Source organism: Acinonyx jubatus, chromosome B3 (assembly GCF_027475565.1).
Source record: "Acinonyx jubatus isolate Ajub_Pintada_27869175 chromosome B3, VMU_Ajub_asm_v1.0, whole genome shotgun sequence".
Classification (NCBI taxonomy): domain Eukaryota; kingdom Metazoa; phylum Chordata; class Mammalia; order Carnivora; family Felidae; genus Acinonyx; species Acinonyx jubatus.
The window spans coordinates 108671921-108690128 of NC_069386.1; the positions used below are offsets into that span (position 1 = coordinate 108671921).

The 18208-nt window shown below is 41.6% G+C and overlaps 1 protein-coding gene across 4 annotated transcripts in view; it reads left to right on the forward strand.

The window, feature by feature from the left end:
- Window positions 1–11583, forward strand: part of PPP1R36 (protein phosphatase 1 regulatory subunit 36) — a 39502-nt gene extending 27919 nt beyond the window's left edge. For 2 of the 4 annotated variants that reach the window (XM_027065916.2, XM_053224551.1), the window contains 4 exons: window positions 962–1004; window positions 1315–1493; window positions 1578–1769; window positions 2291–2987. In XM_027065916.2, the coding sequence (XP_026921717.1) occupies window positions 962–1004; window positions 1315–1493; window positions 1578–1769; window positions 2291–2477 (601 nt within the window). In that variant the 3' untranslated portion in view covers window positions 2478–2987. Of the gene's footprint in view, window positions 1–961; window positions 1005–1314; window positions 1494–1577; window positions 1770–1933; window positions 2988–11414 lie in introns of those variants that run through there. The other 2 variants (XM_027065915.2, XM_053224552.1) reach the window with 2 other exon arrangements.
- Window positions 11584–18208: the final 6625 nt, after the last annotated feature.

An 18208-nucleotide genomic window follows, 5' to 3' on the forward strand; every position in this document is an offset into this window, starting at 1 on the left:
CGGGGTCCACCCCGGTAAAAGCTGACCCACTTCTTCAGTGTTTCCTTCAAATAGGGGGCTAACGTAGGCTCACACGGATCATGCAGTCCCTGTGAGAAGGCTGGAGGTCCTGAGGGGTTTGGGTCTTCTGCCCCAGACCACCAGAGTTCAGGACGGTTCTTGAAAGTCTGATAACAAGGGCCAATCCTTGGAGTCTCTGGCTCTGAAAGCAAGAAGCAGAAGCGAGACCAGAATCAGCCTTGGAGTGCCTGGGTCTAGCGTCGGCCCCCTTGAGGGATCAAGTGATTGAAGGTGCACGGCCCTTCTCCATCGGTTCTCCAGTCCTCCGCCGGCCATGCCTGCTCTCCTCAGGCTGGGAATCAGAACTAGAATGGCCCATCCTAGGGAGGGGGCCAAGCTCAGTGAGCGTGCCCATGTCAGTACAGTATCCTGAACACTGAATTTGTGTTACAAGGACTCCTGAGCAGATGCCTGCCTTTAGGAGACAAGGCTCAGCGTGCATACTGCATCCAGAAGGAAGAGCACACTGCTGTCCCAGTCGACTAGACATTTTTGAGAATATTTTTTATCATTTTCTTTTTGTTTTAAGATTTGATTCTTTGTCTTTTTCTCCATTTTAGATTTACCCTCTAGTTCTTTATTTCCCTACCTAGTAACACCCCGTGTTACCTCCTTACCACCTTCCCTCTCTCCTTACTCCCCGACGCTCACATCACCAAAAAAAAAACCTTCATTTCCTGCTGTCTTGTTTATCCTGAATTTGCATTGGGTGTTGATCTGGATAACCTAAGAAGTTGAAGAAAAAGATAACTGGATTCACCAATGCCTTTTGATAGCATTTATGCGGCTAAATAGCCTTGGGGCCACGGGTATTGATCCTTTTGAAGATAGGGGCTTGCCCAGATCGCTGAAAGATCGAACTTCCCTCTCCACGTATAGTTGTGATTTTTTTGTATTGCAGGGAGAAAAGATCAGATACACAGAAAGACTGGAAATTCTTTGAGGTGAGTTAGTTACCTTTTGGGGCTTTTCTCTTTTATATGAAACATGAAGTAGACCAAGAACCAATAGCCATGTGTCAGGCACTTATTTTTAGTGAATATCTTTTCTTCAAAGGATGCTAACAAGCTATATGCCATCTCTTAAATTTTCCTCCTGGAAAGGTGAGTACATGTGTAATTTGCCACCACTTTTCAGGAATGTGCAGAAATTGGGTTATCTGGGTTCGTGTCTGCTTAGCAATGTTCTATAGACAGGTGAGAGTTCCTACCACCATAGCTGTGCACTGTGATTCTTGTCTGTTTTCTGTTGTAGTCCTTTTACACTTTCTGTACATATGTAGCTTGGATTGTGTTCCGACGTCAACACTTCACAGAGATTGAGGAAGAAATAGGAAGGCTCTTTCGTACCAATATGTTCAACATTCCTCGGAGGAAGCGTGAGGAGGAAGAATCAGGAGGGGAAAAGAAACGCATGACTTTTGTACAATTCAGGTATGACATTTTGACTTTCCAAAGCTCGAGAACATTTCTAGAAAACTGGATGATGTAACCTAAATGTTACCTCTTCCCACCCAGGAGAATGATGGCGAAACGCCCAGCAATTAAAAAAGCCATTAACATGCGCTCTCCAGTCATGTCTACTCTGCTGCCATCTCTCAGAGAAAAAGCTCAGAATATCTTTGAGAAAAAGTATCATCAAGGAGTCGTCAAACTCCCGGCCCCGATGCAAGAGCACATGGAAAGTCTGGACTCTGTGCTCATGCCAAAGTAAGTGGTCCAAGGAGAGAGAAAGGAGAGCCCTGGGTTGTGTGCTAGGTTGGGCTGGGAGGGGCAGGGGTTTAGACGCCGTGCCAAGGCCAGAAAGTTGAACGAAGATGAAAGCACCGCCTTCCTACTCACCCCCTCCCCTCTGTACCTGCTTCCTTTCCCAGGCAGCTCTTGGTACACCCATCTAGACTAGAAAACATTGCTAGAAAGTTATGCTAGCCTTCAGATAGTTCTCATTTGGAGGAGGGAGTAGCAAACTCCATAAGCTGAGGGTTTTCCATTAGAAGACATATCTCTGGTAAGTGTGAGGAGAACCATTACAAAATCTTACTGTGGGCTGCTTTTGGACCCCTATTTAAAATCACAGTGGTAGTTCATGGAAATGGAAAACTTCTATGTGTGTGTGTAATATGTGCATGTGTGTACGTATGTGTGTAGCTTACGCACAAGCACACAACCACAGCTATACACCTCATTCTTTGGCCACACTGCTTCAGCTATACCAATAATTCTTTTCACAGAGTTGGCATCTTGGGGGAGCCTCGATGTCAGTTCAACCCCCATACCCTCCTCCCCCTTGAACCAGAAGAAAACAAAAGAATGTCTGGGATACATTCTTCCCTGGTAGAAAGAAAGAACATGAGGATCCAGGATACACTGGACTTAGTCACGAGAACATTGTCCTCTCAAACAACATTCCCTAAATAACCTGGTACATTCCAGTTCTGTAATTAAGTCCCTGCATTTGAAGTAAACTACTTCAACTTAATCACTTTATATAGGACTAATATTTATTATTATTACGCTTTTTAAATTGTTCAAATTATTTTGTTAAAAGTTCAACAGTGGACTATTAAAAGAAATTTCAGAAAGCTCTTGAAAAGCTCATTTTCCTATATTTACTAGTTTGCTTTGTTATTTAGTTACTTCCTTGGCTTCTATGTGACTATTTAGAGTAACGTAATAGAACGTTTAACCAGTGTTCTAGTAGACCAGTGAAGAGACAGTCTGTTTAGGGGGCACCTGGGGGGCTCAGTTGGTTGAGCATCTGACTTCAACTCATGTCGCGATCTTGCAGTTCGTGAGTTCAAGCCCAACGCTGGGCTTGCTGCTGTAAGCGCAGAGCCTGCTTCGGCTCCTCTGTCTCCCTTTCTCTCTGCCACTCCCCTGCTTGTGCTCTCTCAAAAATAAATAAAACACCTAAAAAAATAAAAGAAACATTCTGTTTGTTTGTTTCTAAGTTCATTTTTACTTTATGAGAGTATCTTTGGTACATTTGAAAATGAAATTTTATAAGGGAAATAAAATGTTTTTAAAATTAAATCTCGATGGCTATGTTATTTTTTGCGTTGAGATATAAAGTACATCTTGCTCATTTCAAACCCTTTTAACATATACGTTTCATTCATTCTTTCGTTTACTCATTTGACAACAAATATGTATTGAGCCTCTGCTCTAGGTGTGCCTGGATGGCTTAGTTGGTTAAGCGTCCAACTTCGGCTTAGGTCATGAACTCACAGTTCATGGATCCGAGCCCTGCGTTGGGCTCTGTGCTGACAGCTCAGAGCCTGGAGCCTGCTTAGGATTCTGTTTCCCTCTCTCTCCGCCCCTCCCCAGTTCTCACTCAGTCTCTCTCTGTCTCTCAAAAATAAACATTAAATAAAAAAAAGCCTCTGCTCCATCCAAAGCCTTGTGGTGGGTTATGTAGGGAAAAGGGATCATCAAGACAGAGACCATATCCTCAGGTCTGGATGGTAGAGAAGATAAATAAAATACACACCTGCTCACAAGACAATTTTAAATGTATTAGAGGCCATGAAAGAGATAAAAACCAAGTGCCCTAAGAGGACCGAGCAGAAGAACAATCACTTCTAGGGGGACTGGGAGCATTCTGACTCGAATTTGGCTTTGCAGGGATTGAGTGACACGAAAGGGAGACTTCCGGTCAAGAAAGAACGTGTGCAAGGACACAGAGATGAAAAAGTGTGCCCTGTGAGGAAAGGCAAGAGCACAGTGGAGCAGAATGCAAAGGACAGCTAAATGTCCACTAGGGAGTGAGTTGGATGTTACCTGGCAGACGACGATTAGAAATCACTCGGGAAAGCACTCTACTATGTGGAATACAGAGCCACTGGTTCTATGTTACCATTTTAAAGTCCTGTAGGAGTTTCACCTGTTAAAACAACTGGATTGAATTAATCTTTCTGTGGTCACAAAGTTTATCCTCAAGCTTCAAAATCCTCCTCGGGCACCTGGGTGGCTCCATTGGTTAAGCGTCTGACTCTATTTCAGCTCAGGTCATGATCTCTCAGGTTCGTGAGATCGAGCTCTGCATTGAGCTCTGTGCTGACAGCATGGAGCCTGCCTGGGATTCTCTCTCTCCTTCTCTCTCTGCCCCTCCTCCACTTGCACATGTGCTCTCTCTCGCTCTCTCAAAATAAACATTAAAAAAAAAAATCCTCCTGTTAGCCTTTAGCTAAAAATGCGTTCATTTCACAGAGAAAACTGGACACCTTCTCCAGATTTAATATCAAGAGCAGAGGCACATCAACTCCAGCCTATGGCTAACGCAGGATGGCTTCAACATACCCTCTATCTTCATGCTGTTATTCTTTACCATCCAAGTCAATTCTGGTGACGACTCCCATTAAAACTGCAAAGTTTTTATCAAAATCGCAGGCTATGAACTAACTTTTGTTGGACTTTTACGTAGAGAATTTGGTTATAATACACTCCATCATGACAAGTTTCTATCTAGAATATGTTGACATGGTTTTATTTTTGGTTTTTATTTTTTTATATTTAAAAATGTTTAAAAAATTTTTAATGTTTATTTTTGAGAGAGAGACAGACACAGAGACACAGAGTGTGAGCAGGGGAGGAGAAGAGAGAGAGGGAGACACAGAATCCAAACCAGGCTCCAGGCTCTGAGCTGTCAGCACAGAGCCTGACACGAGGCTCGAACTCATGAACCGGCAGATCATGACCTGAGCTGAAGTCAGACACTTAACCGACTGAGCCACCCAGGTGCCCCTAGTTTTTGATATTTTAAAATAAAACCTGGGAATTATGAGACTTTTATAACTATCTTTCCTAGGGTGTTAGGCTTTTCTCTACCTCCTTTCTGAACAACGAGGCTTTGGTGTACATCATTTATCAATTCCTTCATTTGTTTACTCATTTTTTCATTCCATAGTTGGTATATCCCCACTCTGTGCTGGGCACCATGTTTGGTGCTAGGAATCCAGTGTGGAAAAAATATAGCCAGCTCTGACTTGGAACCAACAAGTCTTGGGGAGAGACAGACGGGAAACATACTCAGATATTGAACTAATCAAGTGGGGATGAATACCGCACAAGAGAAAAAGAATGCCAAGAGTGTGTAACCAGAGACTTGCTGGTATGTGAGAAATGGGCAGGGGAGGGAGAAGTCATCCCTGAGGAAGTAAGACTTGAAGGCACATGGGATCAGAGCAGTGGGAAGCGAGGAGGGAAGTACTCCTAACTGTATTAGTTACCTATTGCTGTGAAACAAATTACCCCAAAACATAGTGGCTTAAAAGAGTAACATTTATTGTCTCACAGTTTCTGTGGATCAGGGATCTGGGTTTTTCATATATGACCTCTCTTATGTTGAGACATGTTCCCTCTAGACCTACTTTGCAGAGGGCTTTTTTCATGAATGGATGCTGTACTTTGTCAAATGCTTTTTCTGTGTCTATTGAAATTATCATATGGTTTTTATTCTTTTTTATTATTGATGTGCTGTATCACATCGACTGATTTTTGAGTATTGAACCACCTTTGCAACCCAGGAATAAATACCATTTGATTGTGATAAGTGAGTTTTTAAATGTATTGTTGGATTTGATTTGCTACTATTTTGTTGAGGATTTGTGCATCTGTGTTCATTATAGATATTGGCCTGTAGTTCTCTCCGTCTCTCTCTCTCTCTCTCTCTCTCTCTCTCTCGGTATCTTTATCTGATTTTGATATCAGGGTAATGCTGGCCTCATAAAATGAGTTTGGAAGTTTTCCTTCTTTTTCTATTTTTTGGAATACTTTGAGAAGAATAGGTATTAACTCTTCTTTAAATGTTTGGTAGAATTTGCCTTTGAAGCCATCTGGTCCTGGACTTTTGTTTGTTGGGAGATTGTTGAATACTGGTTCAATTTCTTTGCTGGTAATCAGACTGTTCAAATTTTCTATTTTGTCCTGTTTCAGTTTTGGTAGGTTGTACGTTTCTAGGAATTTATCCATTTCTTCTCGGTTGTCCCAATTTGTTGGCATATAGTTTTTCACAGTATTCTCTTGTAATTGTTTGTATTTCTGTGGTGTTGGTTGTTATTTCTCCTCTCATTTGTGATTTTATTTATTTGGGATTTTTCTCTTTTTTTCTTGATAAGCCTGACCAGAAGTTTATCAATTTTAATGACCTTTTTTCAAAGAACCAGTTCCTGGTTTCATTGATCTATTTTATTGTTTGTTTGTTTGTTTGTTTGTTTTAGTTTCTATATCATTTATTTCTGCTCTAATCTTTATTATTTCCTTCCTTTGCTTGTTTTAAGTTTTGTTTGTTCTTTTTATAGCTCCTTTAGGTGTAAGGTTAGGTTGTTTATTTGAGATTTTTCTAGCTTCTTGAGATAAGCCTGTATTGCTATAAAGTCTCTATTGGAACCACTTTTGCTGTATCCCAAACGTTTTGAAACATTGTGTTTTCATTTTCATTTGTTTCCATGTACTTTTTAATTTCTTTTTTATTTCTTGGTTTACTCATTCATTGTTTAGTAGCATGCTATTTATGTCTATGTATTTGTGGTCTTTCCAGATTTTTTCTTGTGGTTGACTTCTAGTTTCATAGTGTTGTAGTCAGAAAAGATGCATGGTATGACTTTGATCTTTTTTAATTTGTTGAGGCTTGTTTTGTGGCCTAATATGTGATCTGTTCTGGAGAATGTTCCATGTGTACTTGAAAAGAATGTGTATTCTGTTTTAGGATGGAATGTTCTGAATATGTCTGTTAAATCCATCTGATTCAGTGTGTCATTCAAAGCCATTTTTCCAGGGCACCTGGGTGGCTCAGTTAAGCATCTGACTCCTGGTTTCAGTTCAGGTCATGATTTCTCAGTTTATGGGTTTGAGCCCCATGTCGGGCTCCACACTGACAATGCAGAGCCTACTCATGATTCTCTCTCTGTCCCTCTCTCTCTGCCTCTCCCCTGCTCTCTCTCTCTCTCTTTAAAAATAAATAAAACTTTGAAAAAAAAAAGAAAAAGAAAACAAAGCCATTATTTCCTTGTTGATTTTGTTTAAATGGTGTGTCCATTGATGTAAGTGGGGTGTTAAAATCCCCTACTACCGTTGTATTATCGATTAGTTTCTTTATGTTTTTTTAAAGTTTATTTATTTTGAGAGAAGGAGAGCACATGTGCATTCACGAGGAGCAGAGAGAAAGGGAGAAGATTGAATCCCAAGCAGATCTCTGTTGAATAAATATTTATAATTGTTACATCTTCTTGTTGGATTGTCCCCCTTATTAGATCGTGTCCTTCTTTGACTCTTGTTATAGTCTTTGTTTTAAAGTCTATTTTGTCCAATATAAGTATTGGTACTCTGGCTTTCTTTTGACATCCATTTGCATGATAAATGTTTCGCCACCCTCTCACTTTCAATCTGCAGGTGTCCTTAGGTCTAAAATTAGTCTTTTGTAGGCAGCAAATAGATGGGTCTTATGTTTTATCCATTCTGTTGCCCTATGTTTTTTTATTGGAGCATTTAGTCCATTTACATTCAAAGTAATTATCAATAGATATGTATTTATTGCTATTTTATTACTTTCTGAAGATTTTCTCTGACCCTCTCTTGTCTTCTTTCATGGTTTGCTGGTTTTCTTTAGTGATATATTTTATTTTCTTTCTCTTTATTCTTTGCATATTTATTAGTGGTTTTCGATTTGTGGTTACCATTAGGTTTGTTTATAACTTCCTCTGCACGTAGCAGCCTATATTATTAATTTGATGGTCATTTAAGGTTGAGCCCATTCTTTACTCCTCTCCTCCCACATTTTAGGTATATAGTGTCATATTTTATATTCTTTTATTTTGTGAGTTCCTTGAATGATTTTTTAAATAGAATATTCATTTTTACTGCTTTTGTGTTTCCGACCTTCAAACTGCCATTTTTGGTCTTTCCTTTCCACTCAAAAAGTCCCCTTTAGTTTTTCTTGCAGGGCTGGTTTAATGGTCATAAACTCCTTTAGTTTTTGTTTGTCTGGGAAACCATCTCTCCTTTTATTCTAAATGATAGCCTTGCTGGATAGAGTGTTTTTTGCTTTTTTTTTTAATGTTTGTTTATTTTTGAGAGAGAGCCAGAGCATGAGCCAGGGAGGGGCAGAGAGAGAGGGAGACACAGAATCTGAAGCAGGCTCCAGGTTCTGAGTGGTCAGCATAGAGCCTGATCTGGGGCTTGAACCCACGAACTGTGAGATCATGACCTGAGCCGAAGTCGGATGCTTAACCAACTGAGCCACCCAAGCGTGCATGTATAGAGTATTCTCAGCTGCAGGTTTTTCCCATTCATCACTTTGAATATATCATGCCTCCTTTCTGGCTTGGAAAGTTTCTGCTGAAAAATCTGCTGACAGCTTTATGGGGTTTCCTTTGTATATAACTGTCTTTATCTTGCTGCTTTTAATATTTTTTTTAAAGTTTATTTATTGTGAGAGAGAGACAGAAAGAGCATGAGAGTAGGGGAGGGACAGAGAGAGGGAGAGAGAGAAAATCTCAAGCAGGCTCTGTGTTGTCAGTGCAGAGCCTTACATGGAGCTCAATCCTGCACATCATGAGGCCATGACCTGAGCTAAAACCAAGAGGCAGACACTTAACTGACTGAGCCACCCAGGTGCCCCAATATTTTTTCCTTATCGCTATATTTGCCATTTTAATTACAATATGTCTTGGCATGGATCTGCTTTTATTGATTTTGTTGGGAATTCTATGTGCTTCCTGGATCTGGATATCTGTTTCCTTCCTCAGATTAGGGAAGTTTTCAGGTATTACTTCTTCAAATAAATTCTCTGTCCCCTTTTCTCTCTCTTCTCCTTCTGGGACTCCTATAATACAAATGTTATTACATTTGATGGAGTCACTGGGTTTCCTAAGTCTATTCTTGTTTTGCATAATTCTTTTTTCTGTCTTTTGTTCAGCTTGATTACTTTCCATTACTCTGTCTTTGGAGTCACTAATTCAGTCCTCTGCTTCTTCTAGCCTGCTGTTCATTCCATCAAGCAAATTCTCAAATAATCAAATTTTTAAACAGGCAAAGAATTTGAACAGATATTATTCCAAGGAAGATATGAAATTGGCCATAAGCACATGAAAAAATGCTGAACATTCTTAGTCATTATGGAAATGCAAATCAAAACCACAATGAAATACCATTTCGTACCCACTAGGATAGCTATAAGCAAAAAGCCAGACAAAAACAAGTGTTGATGAGGATCTGGAGTAATTAGAACTTTCACAACATTGCTGGTGGGGATGTAAAATGATGCAGCCACTTTGGAAAAAAGGTTGTCTGTTCCTCAAAAAGTTAAGTATAGAATCACCTTATGACCTAGCAATTCTACTCTTAGACATACACCCAAGAGAATTGAAAACACATGTTTCATAAACACATGTACACAAATGTTCATAGAAATACCATTATGATAGATTTAAAAAAATGGAACAACCCACATGTCTAACGATTGATGAATGGGTAAACAATATGTGGTATATCCATACAATGGAATATTATGCAGCCATAAAGAATGAAGCACTAATTCATGCTACAATGTGAATAAAGCTTAAAAAATCATGCTATATGAAAGAAACCAGACACAAAAAGCCACATATCCTGTGATTCCAATGGTGTGAAATGTCTAGAATAGGGAAATCCATAAAGACAAGGTAGATTAGTGGTTGCCAGAGGCTGAGGAGAGGAGGGAATGGTGAGTGACTGCTAACAGGCACAGGATTTGATTTGGGGTTGGTAAAAATGTGCATCAGATAGTGTTTAATGGTTATACATGATGAATATACTATCCCCGAATTGTACACTTTATTTATTTATTTATTTATTTATTTATTTATTTATTATTTTTTTTTCCTCAATATATGAAGTTTATTGTCAAATTGGCTTCCATACAACACCGAGTGCTCATCCCAAAAGGTGCCCTCCTCAATACCCATCACCCACCCTCCCCTCCCTCCCACCCCCCATCAACCCTTAGTTTGTTCTCAGTTTTTAAGAGTCTCTTATGCTTTGGCTCTTTCCCACTCTAACCTTTTTTTTTTTTTTCCTTCCCCTCCCCCCGAATTGTACGCTTTAAAAGAGTGAATTTTATAGTGACTTATATCTCAATTTAAAGAAAAAGAAGGAGGGGCGCCTGGGTGGCTCAGTCGGTTAAGCGTCTGACTTCGGCTCAGGTCATGATCTCGCGGTCCATGAGTTTGAGCCCCGCGTTGGGCTCTGTGCTGACAGCTCGGAGCCTGGAGCCTGCTTCGGATTCTGTGTCTCCCTCTCTCTCTGACCCTCCCCCGTTCATGCTCTGTCTCTGTCTCAAAAATAAATAAACATTAAAAAAAAGATTAAAAAAAAAAGAAAAAGAAGGAAATTATGAGAAACTGCCACATGATGACTAAATGTAATGTAATATAGGGGCGCCTGGGTGGCTCAGTCGGTTAAACGTCCGACTTCGGCTCAGGTCATGATCTCACGGTCTGTGAGTTCGAGCCCCGCGTCAGGCTCTGTGCTGACAGCTCAGAGCCTGGAGCCTGCTTCACATTCTGTGTCTCCCTCTCTCTGCTCCTCCCCCACTCATGCTCTGTCTCTGTCTCTCTCTGTCAAAAATTAATAAACATTAAAAAAAATTTAAATGTAATGTAATATCTTGGAAAGAATCCTGAAATAGAAAAAGAACATTAGGAAGAGATTAAGGAAATCTTAACAAGGTGTGGATTGTAGTTAATAGTAATGTATCAGTATTTGTTCATTAATTGTGGCAAATATACCATACTAATGTAAGATGTTAATAATAGGGGAAACCGGGTATAAGGTATACAGGAATTCTCTATGTTATCTTTGCAATTTTTCTTTAAATTTAAAATTGTCCTAAAATAAAAATTCGATTTAAAAAATGTTTGGCAGATACCTCTGTAGGATTCTGATACGTGGGCACAGAGATGAACAACATGCTGTCCTCTATGCAAGTTGCTCTCTGGGCATCAGGGGAAAGATAAGACAAATACAGGTTCAAAAAGGGGACTGGATGTCAGAAATCAAGAAAAACAGTGCACTAGAGCTTAAGGGAGAGAGCCCATCAGGTGGAGGCAGTGAGAGGTGGGCACGGAGGTGGGTCTTGAAGACATAAGGGGTCTGGATAGGCAGACAGGGGTGGAGCATACCAGGGAATGCTTCCAGGGGTTCTCACGGTGCTCAGACCTGGAAACTGCGGGGCCATGAGGCCTCGTGTCGTTGAGCTGGACCACGGGGTTGGTTCAGGAATAGTGAGGACTTCTCTTTTACACAGGAAGATGAGGTCTTGTTGCTTAGCCTTCTGCTGGTGACTGCAGAATTCTTTTCTGTTTGGTCTTTGTTTTAAAGCTGCCTGCTCCAGGGATCTAGAGCATCTGAAACATCACTATTGCAGGATTCAGCCTGCCCAACCCTATCATCCTATTTTGGACTTCGTTTATGGCATTCTGATCGCCCAGCTGATTTTTATGCAAAGTAAGACAAATAAATTTGACTCCTCCGGGGCCATTTTCATTCACCCCTCCTGCCTCTGAACAAGTTTCAGGTTGCAGAAAGCAAGCAGTTTCAGGGAACGGAGAGCACAGGGTGAACTGTCCCCTGTTGTATTTGCAGATCGTCTCCAGAGCAGTCTGTGTCTTGCAGCGGACTCATGTTGTTGTCACTGAGTTTGGGCACATGCTGGTGGCTTTCTCTCTGGGGGTGACACCTGAGGCAGTCCAGGTGAGCTGTGCCAAGGGCCTTAGTGTCCAAGACCTCTTCCTTTGCACCCTGGCCTTCCTCCTCCTCCTTGTACAGAAGGATTTGTTCTCATTTCCTTTACTTCTCCTACCTCTAACCCAGCTGCCTAAGCCGAGCAAAGAGAGAATGCCCTGGGCCGAGGGCCTCAGCCCTCACCCTGAGAAGTCAGGCCACACTGAAACCTGGCACAAGAGTGGCCACCCGAGCCTAGGACCTTGAGGGGGCTCACCTCTCCTGCCTTCACAGGCCAGCGTCAGAACACTGGAGCTATTTAAAATCAAAATTTTAGCTATTTTGAATCAAAATCTATTTGTGGATGCCCCATATCAGTCCATACTTCTTAGAAATGCTTTGTAATGACATCAGCCCTCCTCCCCCTAATGTACACAAGTAAACCTTGTTTGGTGTAAAACAAAAACCCTTAGAAAACACAAAGAAACACAAAACCTTAGAAAAGCACAGAGAGGAGGGAAAAAAACCCTTATCACCAATGTTTCGTGAATCCACTTCCAGTCATCCGTGTGCACATACGCACAGACAAAAACCGGGTCGTGTCGTGTGCTGTGTCCGCACCCCGCCTTCTTCCCGTGGTAATGCATGGTGCACATTCTCCTACAGCAGCCAATACTCAGCTGAAATATTTTTTTTAAATGTTTATTTCGAGACAGCACGAGCAGGGTAGGGGCAGAGAGAGGGAGAGAAAGAATCCCAAGAAGGCTGCGTGCTCAGTGCAGAGCCTGATGCAGAGTTCAACCCCATGACCATGAGATCATGACCTGAGCGGAAATCAAGAGTTGGACGCTTGACTGACTGAGCCAGCCAGGTGCCCCTGAAATATGATTTTCATTGCCCTGTAGTATTCTGTGGTATGAATCTGTCATTGTATCCTTGCCCAATCCCTTATGTTATTTTATACGTACTTTATCACTCAAACTGATGGTGGTTTTCTCAGGATAAAGCCCAGCAATGATATTGCTGCATCAAAGAGCACACTCATCCTCCAGACCTTATTATTACCCAATCTCCTCCAGGAAGGCTGGTCCCAAAGCACACGACCTCCATCTCTGTGTGAGAATCCTCACTGGGGCACTATCATTTCTTTGAATCATTGTGGATTCTACAGCAGTGAAAGATAGATTTGTATGTTCATTCTAGTTTATACTTCCAAATAAGAGTAGGGGTGAATACCTCTTCACATCGCATCTCCTTTCCTGATTTATCACAGGAATCATAATATAAGAAATGCCTGTTTTCCCAGCCCAAGGTACTATATTAAGGTATTACAGATAATAAAAGTAACAGCGCCTTGTTATAAATTCTGGGTGAAGGCCAATGGTCTCTCGGTGTTTCTTCTTAATTGATAAAATTCAGTTGTCCGTCTTTTAGCTCAGAATCTTAAAATGCTTTCCAGATCCCAGGTAAACTTGTTAAAACACTTTTTAGGTACTTGTTTGTAGGAGTTCTAATCTGCCTCAGCAACTTCTGACCCTCCAGCCTCACCTCCAGTCTGGGAGTGATGAGAGCAAACCAGTCTGAACTCAGGTACCTGGTTATTTACCTAACTCATACACTTTGCTTATTTTTTTATTATTGGACTCTATTTTGATCTTTGTATTATTGATTTGTCATTCTTTGAAGAAATTGCAAATGGCCCTATGAAGAAACCAGGTTACAGAAAAGCTGAATATAGTGAGATTCCCATGTGTCTAAAACACACATATATTTATAGAAAGTCTGGAAGGAAATAACTAAATTATTAACAATTCTGCCTGAGAAGTAGGATTGTGAATGATTTTTCTTTTTTTTTTTTTTAAGTTTATTTATTTATTTTGAGAGAGACAGAGTGCCAGTGAGGGAGGAGAAGAGAGAGAGGGAGGCAGAGAATCCCAGGCAGGGCTCCACACTGTCAGCATGGAGCCCGATGCAGGGCCCGAACCCGTGAAACCATCAAGATCATGACTTGAGCTGAAACCAAGAGTCGGACGCTTAACTGACTGAGCCACCCAGGCACCCCATGAATGATTTTTCTTTAAACATTTTTGCTTACGTGTGCTTTCTATTTTTTTTACAATAGATTAAAAAATAGCGTCCCCAATTTCTTGCATAGTGGTGACATCTAACACCCACCCCCATCGGGCAGCACACAGAGACATCAAAAGATGACAAAAGATGAGCAAACGATGTGAATAGGTAATTAGCCACAGAAGGAGAAGCACAAATGGCCAATATGAAGAGGTATTTGTTCTCACTACTCGTTGGATGTCTAGATTAGAACATATGATTCCATTTTCACCTATAGAATTAGCAAAGATTTCAAGAAATGACAACGTCTAATGTTGGCAGGAGGCTGGAGAAGTAGGCATTCTCACACACTGACGGGGAATATACTCTGGAAATCAATTTGGCAGGAGCATATTACTTTTTGAACATGTCTGTGTACTTGTATATGCATTTAGGGCTGATTCAAATGTCAGGTTCCTTCATGTCAATCTGTGGTGATTTGAGACTTAATGAGGGATGGAGCTATATCATTTCATCCAGCCATGTGACCAGAGAGATACTTCAGAAGTGCTTTGGAGGGTGATTATGATATTGATAAATAGTTTAGCACCCTGAATGTACAAGCAGTCGTCAGTCATTGACAGAAAGCCTACTCAGCAGTCAGTGCCTTGCTAGATCTATGAGGGATTCAAGAAGAATAAGGTGGGGTTCCTGTTCTCACAGCTGAACTCCAGAGTCAGGACAAAGCTCAGTCCAAAATGGGGAAGTGTGCAGGTAAGCTCGATTGTGAAGTAGAAACTTAAGGGCTCAGCAATCCGCCAGCTCATAATCATCCTTGCAGAAATAGCGAGGACCCTGGGGAGGAGGAGCTCCTGTCTCATTTTCCCTGCTCACTCCATCTTCCTCCCGCACTGATGCTTTGGTGAACACTTACCATGCAGCACGGCGGGTGCATCTGAGTTTGCCTTGTTTCCCTGGCAGGCAGTGAACTCTTTCAAGTGTAGCCCAGGGCAACCCAGATAGTTGATGAGGGAAAGTTTCTGTGTCGAAATATTCCAGGTGATAAATGTAGAAGGAATGATAGCGTTAGAATCTTACTATCTTGGAAAACGCCCGTGGAATAGTGGGTCTAGGCACTGATTGCCGGTGGTGGTTAACATTGTGAGGGACATCCTAGTCATCAAGTGCCGCCAATGGGAATATGAAACACTACCTATGAAACGTTCTTGCATGGGTGCCTGGGTGGCTCAGTTGGTTAAGCGTCCCACTTCAGCTCAGGTCATGATCTCATGGTTCATGTGTTCGAGCCCCGTATCAGGCTCTGCACTGACAGCACAGAGCCTGGAGCCTGCTTCGGATTCTGTGTCTCCCTCTCTCTCTCTCTCTGCCCCACCCCTGATTGTGCTCTCTCTCTCAAAAATAAATGTAAAGAAAGAAAGAAAGAAAGAAAGAAAGAAAGAAGGAAGGAAGGAAGGAAGGAAGGAAGGAAGAAAGAAATATTCCTGCCAAACCGCTCTCCCCAAACCCCCCCAAAAAAATAAAACCCAAATCAGATTGAGCCTCTAAATCTAACATTTGATTTATGGAAAATTCAGGGGAGGAGCAACATGTTAAATAATACTAGAGGAATTCAATCAGAAAAATCCAAAATGGGGGAACTCTATGGAAAAATGTCCCTTATTCTTCAACAAGTAACAAGGAGGAAGAAAGGAGGGAAGAGGAAACTTTAGGTTAAAACTTTAGGCATATCAGTCAAATGCAGTATGTGGACCTTGCTTGGATCCTGATTTAAACAAACCAATTATTAAATATATATATAAAATTATTAAATTAAATATTAAATTAAATTAATTATAAATATAATTAATTGATTATAAATTAATATTTATAAATTATAAATAAATTTATTTTAAATTTATAAAAAATAAATTATAAATTATATTAAATATATATATTAAATTATTTAATTAAATTAAATATATTAAATTAAATTATTAAATATATATATATAATCATGGCAATTTACTACTAAGGGGGCTATCTGATATTAAGGAATTATTGGTGAATCTGTCAAACATAACAATGTTGCTGTGGTTTTGTAAGCCCTCCACCACCCCGCTTTTTAGAGGCATAAACTTAAATATTTACAGATGGAAAAAAGAAGAAAGGCTGGCGATGGAAAGGGAGATGAGAATAAATGAGTAGGTATTAATTCTCCTGAACTACCGGATGTGATTGCAGGTTGGGGAGTGTGACACCCTCTTCCCCGATCCTTTCCCTTTGCCACAAGCTCCGACTAAAGCATGCCTGAGACTGTCAACTGAACAAAATGTGCCCTCCAGAAAAAGAACACACTAGCAAAATGCAGTACTTCCATCACATGCAGAAAACTGGAATCCGCTTCAGACCGTGCCCGCGGCGGCGGTCAGGCCTCCCGCGGATCCGGCTGATAGCACACTTCCTGCTTCAGGGACTGTGTTCTTTTGTGTGGCTTCTCTGAGCCCACCGCCTGGATAAATCTGCTGCTTTCTACCCAGACACTGTTGCTTCACTTGGAAATAATTATCTCCTTCTCCACATGCACCCTGTTCCCTTCACCCACATCCCTTATCATGCCATGATAATCACACACTGAAGCAGATGTAAAAGGCACAAATGGAGCATTTGCTTGACGACTCGAGAGCCTGTGTCATTGCACACAAAGAAGAAAGTGAGGAGGAGCCCTATCTGCCATCGCAGGACTCACACTGGAACATGTACCCATTAAAGAACAATTGAGTGGATTTTTTAGAGCTAGAATTTTTTTCCCCCATTAGTTCTCACAGCAAACCAGGAAGAATGGTAGTTATAGTTGCTGGCTTTTCAAGCCAGGACCCTAAGATACAGAGCTGTTGTTACCAGTCTAGAATTATGTTTGTCTTGTGAAATCGTTTGTGAATCCACAAATAATTACTGCGCACCTGCTGGGCCAGGTTCTGAGAATATTACTCCCATTACGAGGTAGACATGGTCTGTGCTCCACATGGCTGGAGCTTCTCTGGACAGAGGGTGGAACGAGAGGGAGTTAGCAGGGACTGACTAGATGGTTTGAGCTTTGTATGTTGTAGGGATTTTGTCTAATTGGATGGGAATCCGGTGGAGGGTTGTAGGCAAAGGAGTGACACGATCCCATTTATGTTTGAAAAGATTATTCTGGCTCCTGTGTGGAAGACGGGCTGAGGTTAGGGTTGGAGGGATGGAGAATAGAGGCTGGAGGTCAATTAGAGATTACAGAGGTGGCCCAGGAGAGGGAAGGTGGTAAGCTGGACCAGGGATGGATTCTAGATAAGGTAGAGTTGGCAGGATTTGCTGATGGATTGGCTGTTGGGGAAGAGAAGAAAGAGAGCGAGGAAGTCTCTAAAGTTTTTGGCCTGAGCAATTGGGTGTTTGGTATTTCCATAGGACAGAATGTATGAAAACAGGTTGAGGGAGAAATCTTCACTTCTATTTTTGGACTGTTGACTTTGAGACATCAATCAGTCATCCCTGTGGAGTTGAGTTGGCATTTGGATAGAGAGATCTGGAGTTCTGGGGAGAGACCTGAGGTGGAAATACAGATTTGGGAGTCAATGGCTCTCGGATTGGTTAAGATTACCTAAGGAGAGTGAAGATAGAGAAGACAAAGGACACTCTACATGTAAGGGGGCAGAGGAGGAGCAAACAAAACGCAGCAAATCCCTTACGTGCTCCAGCAGCTCACCCCGCCTTCAGAATGTGCCACAAGCCAGTGAGGTACGAAGAAACACATGATGGAGAGAGTCATGGTAGACAAGAGAAAAGAGCCCGCCATGAAGTAGGGGTGGCAGCTGGGCAGAAATGCTGCAGGACGAACTGGTACGATAATAACAGAAGTGACTGCCAGGGTTGGGAACATAGAGGTCCACTGTGCAGGCTCCAAGTGTGGCGCCCCCTTGATGAGGGCTGAGTAGTGAAAGGCTGGCGAGAAAGTGGAGACCAAGCCTCTGGCCAGTGCAGAGTTTGCCGTGAAGGGAAAGGAAGAAATGGCGCAGGAGCTAGGGGAAGATGTGCTGTCAAGGAGGTGAAGCTTTAGTGTTGGATTGTTTGGATCTTTGGCTTTTAGAGATCCGAGGTTAAAGAACGAGTCTGTGCTGACACAGGGCAAACTGATGATTCAGGAGAGAGAGAAGGGATACTTGTAGGAGGTGAGAACCAAAGGTTGGGAAGCATAGGTTGGGGGTTGCCCTTAGAGAGAAGAGACATCTGTCATCACAGCAGGGAAAGCAGAAGGTGTGACATTCTTTCTCCAAGTCTCTTTGACGCTCAGAGGCCCCTTGTGTGTGCACCACTTGAGCAAGGCCCGCTCTCTGAATTGTCAGTAGAGGAAACCAGAGACCAAAAATTCT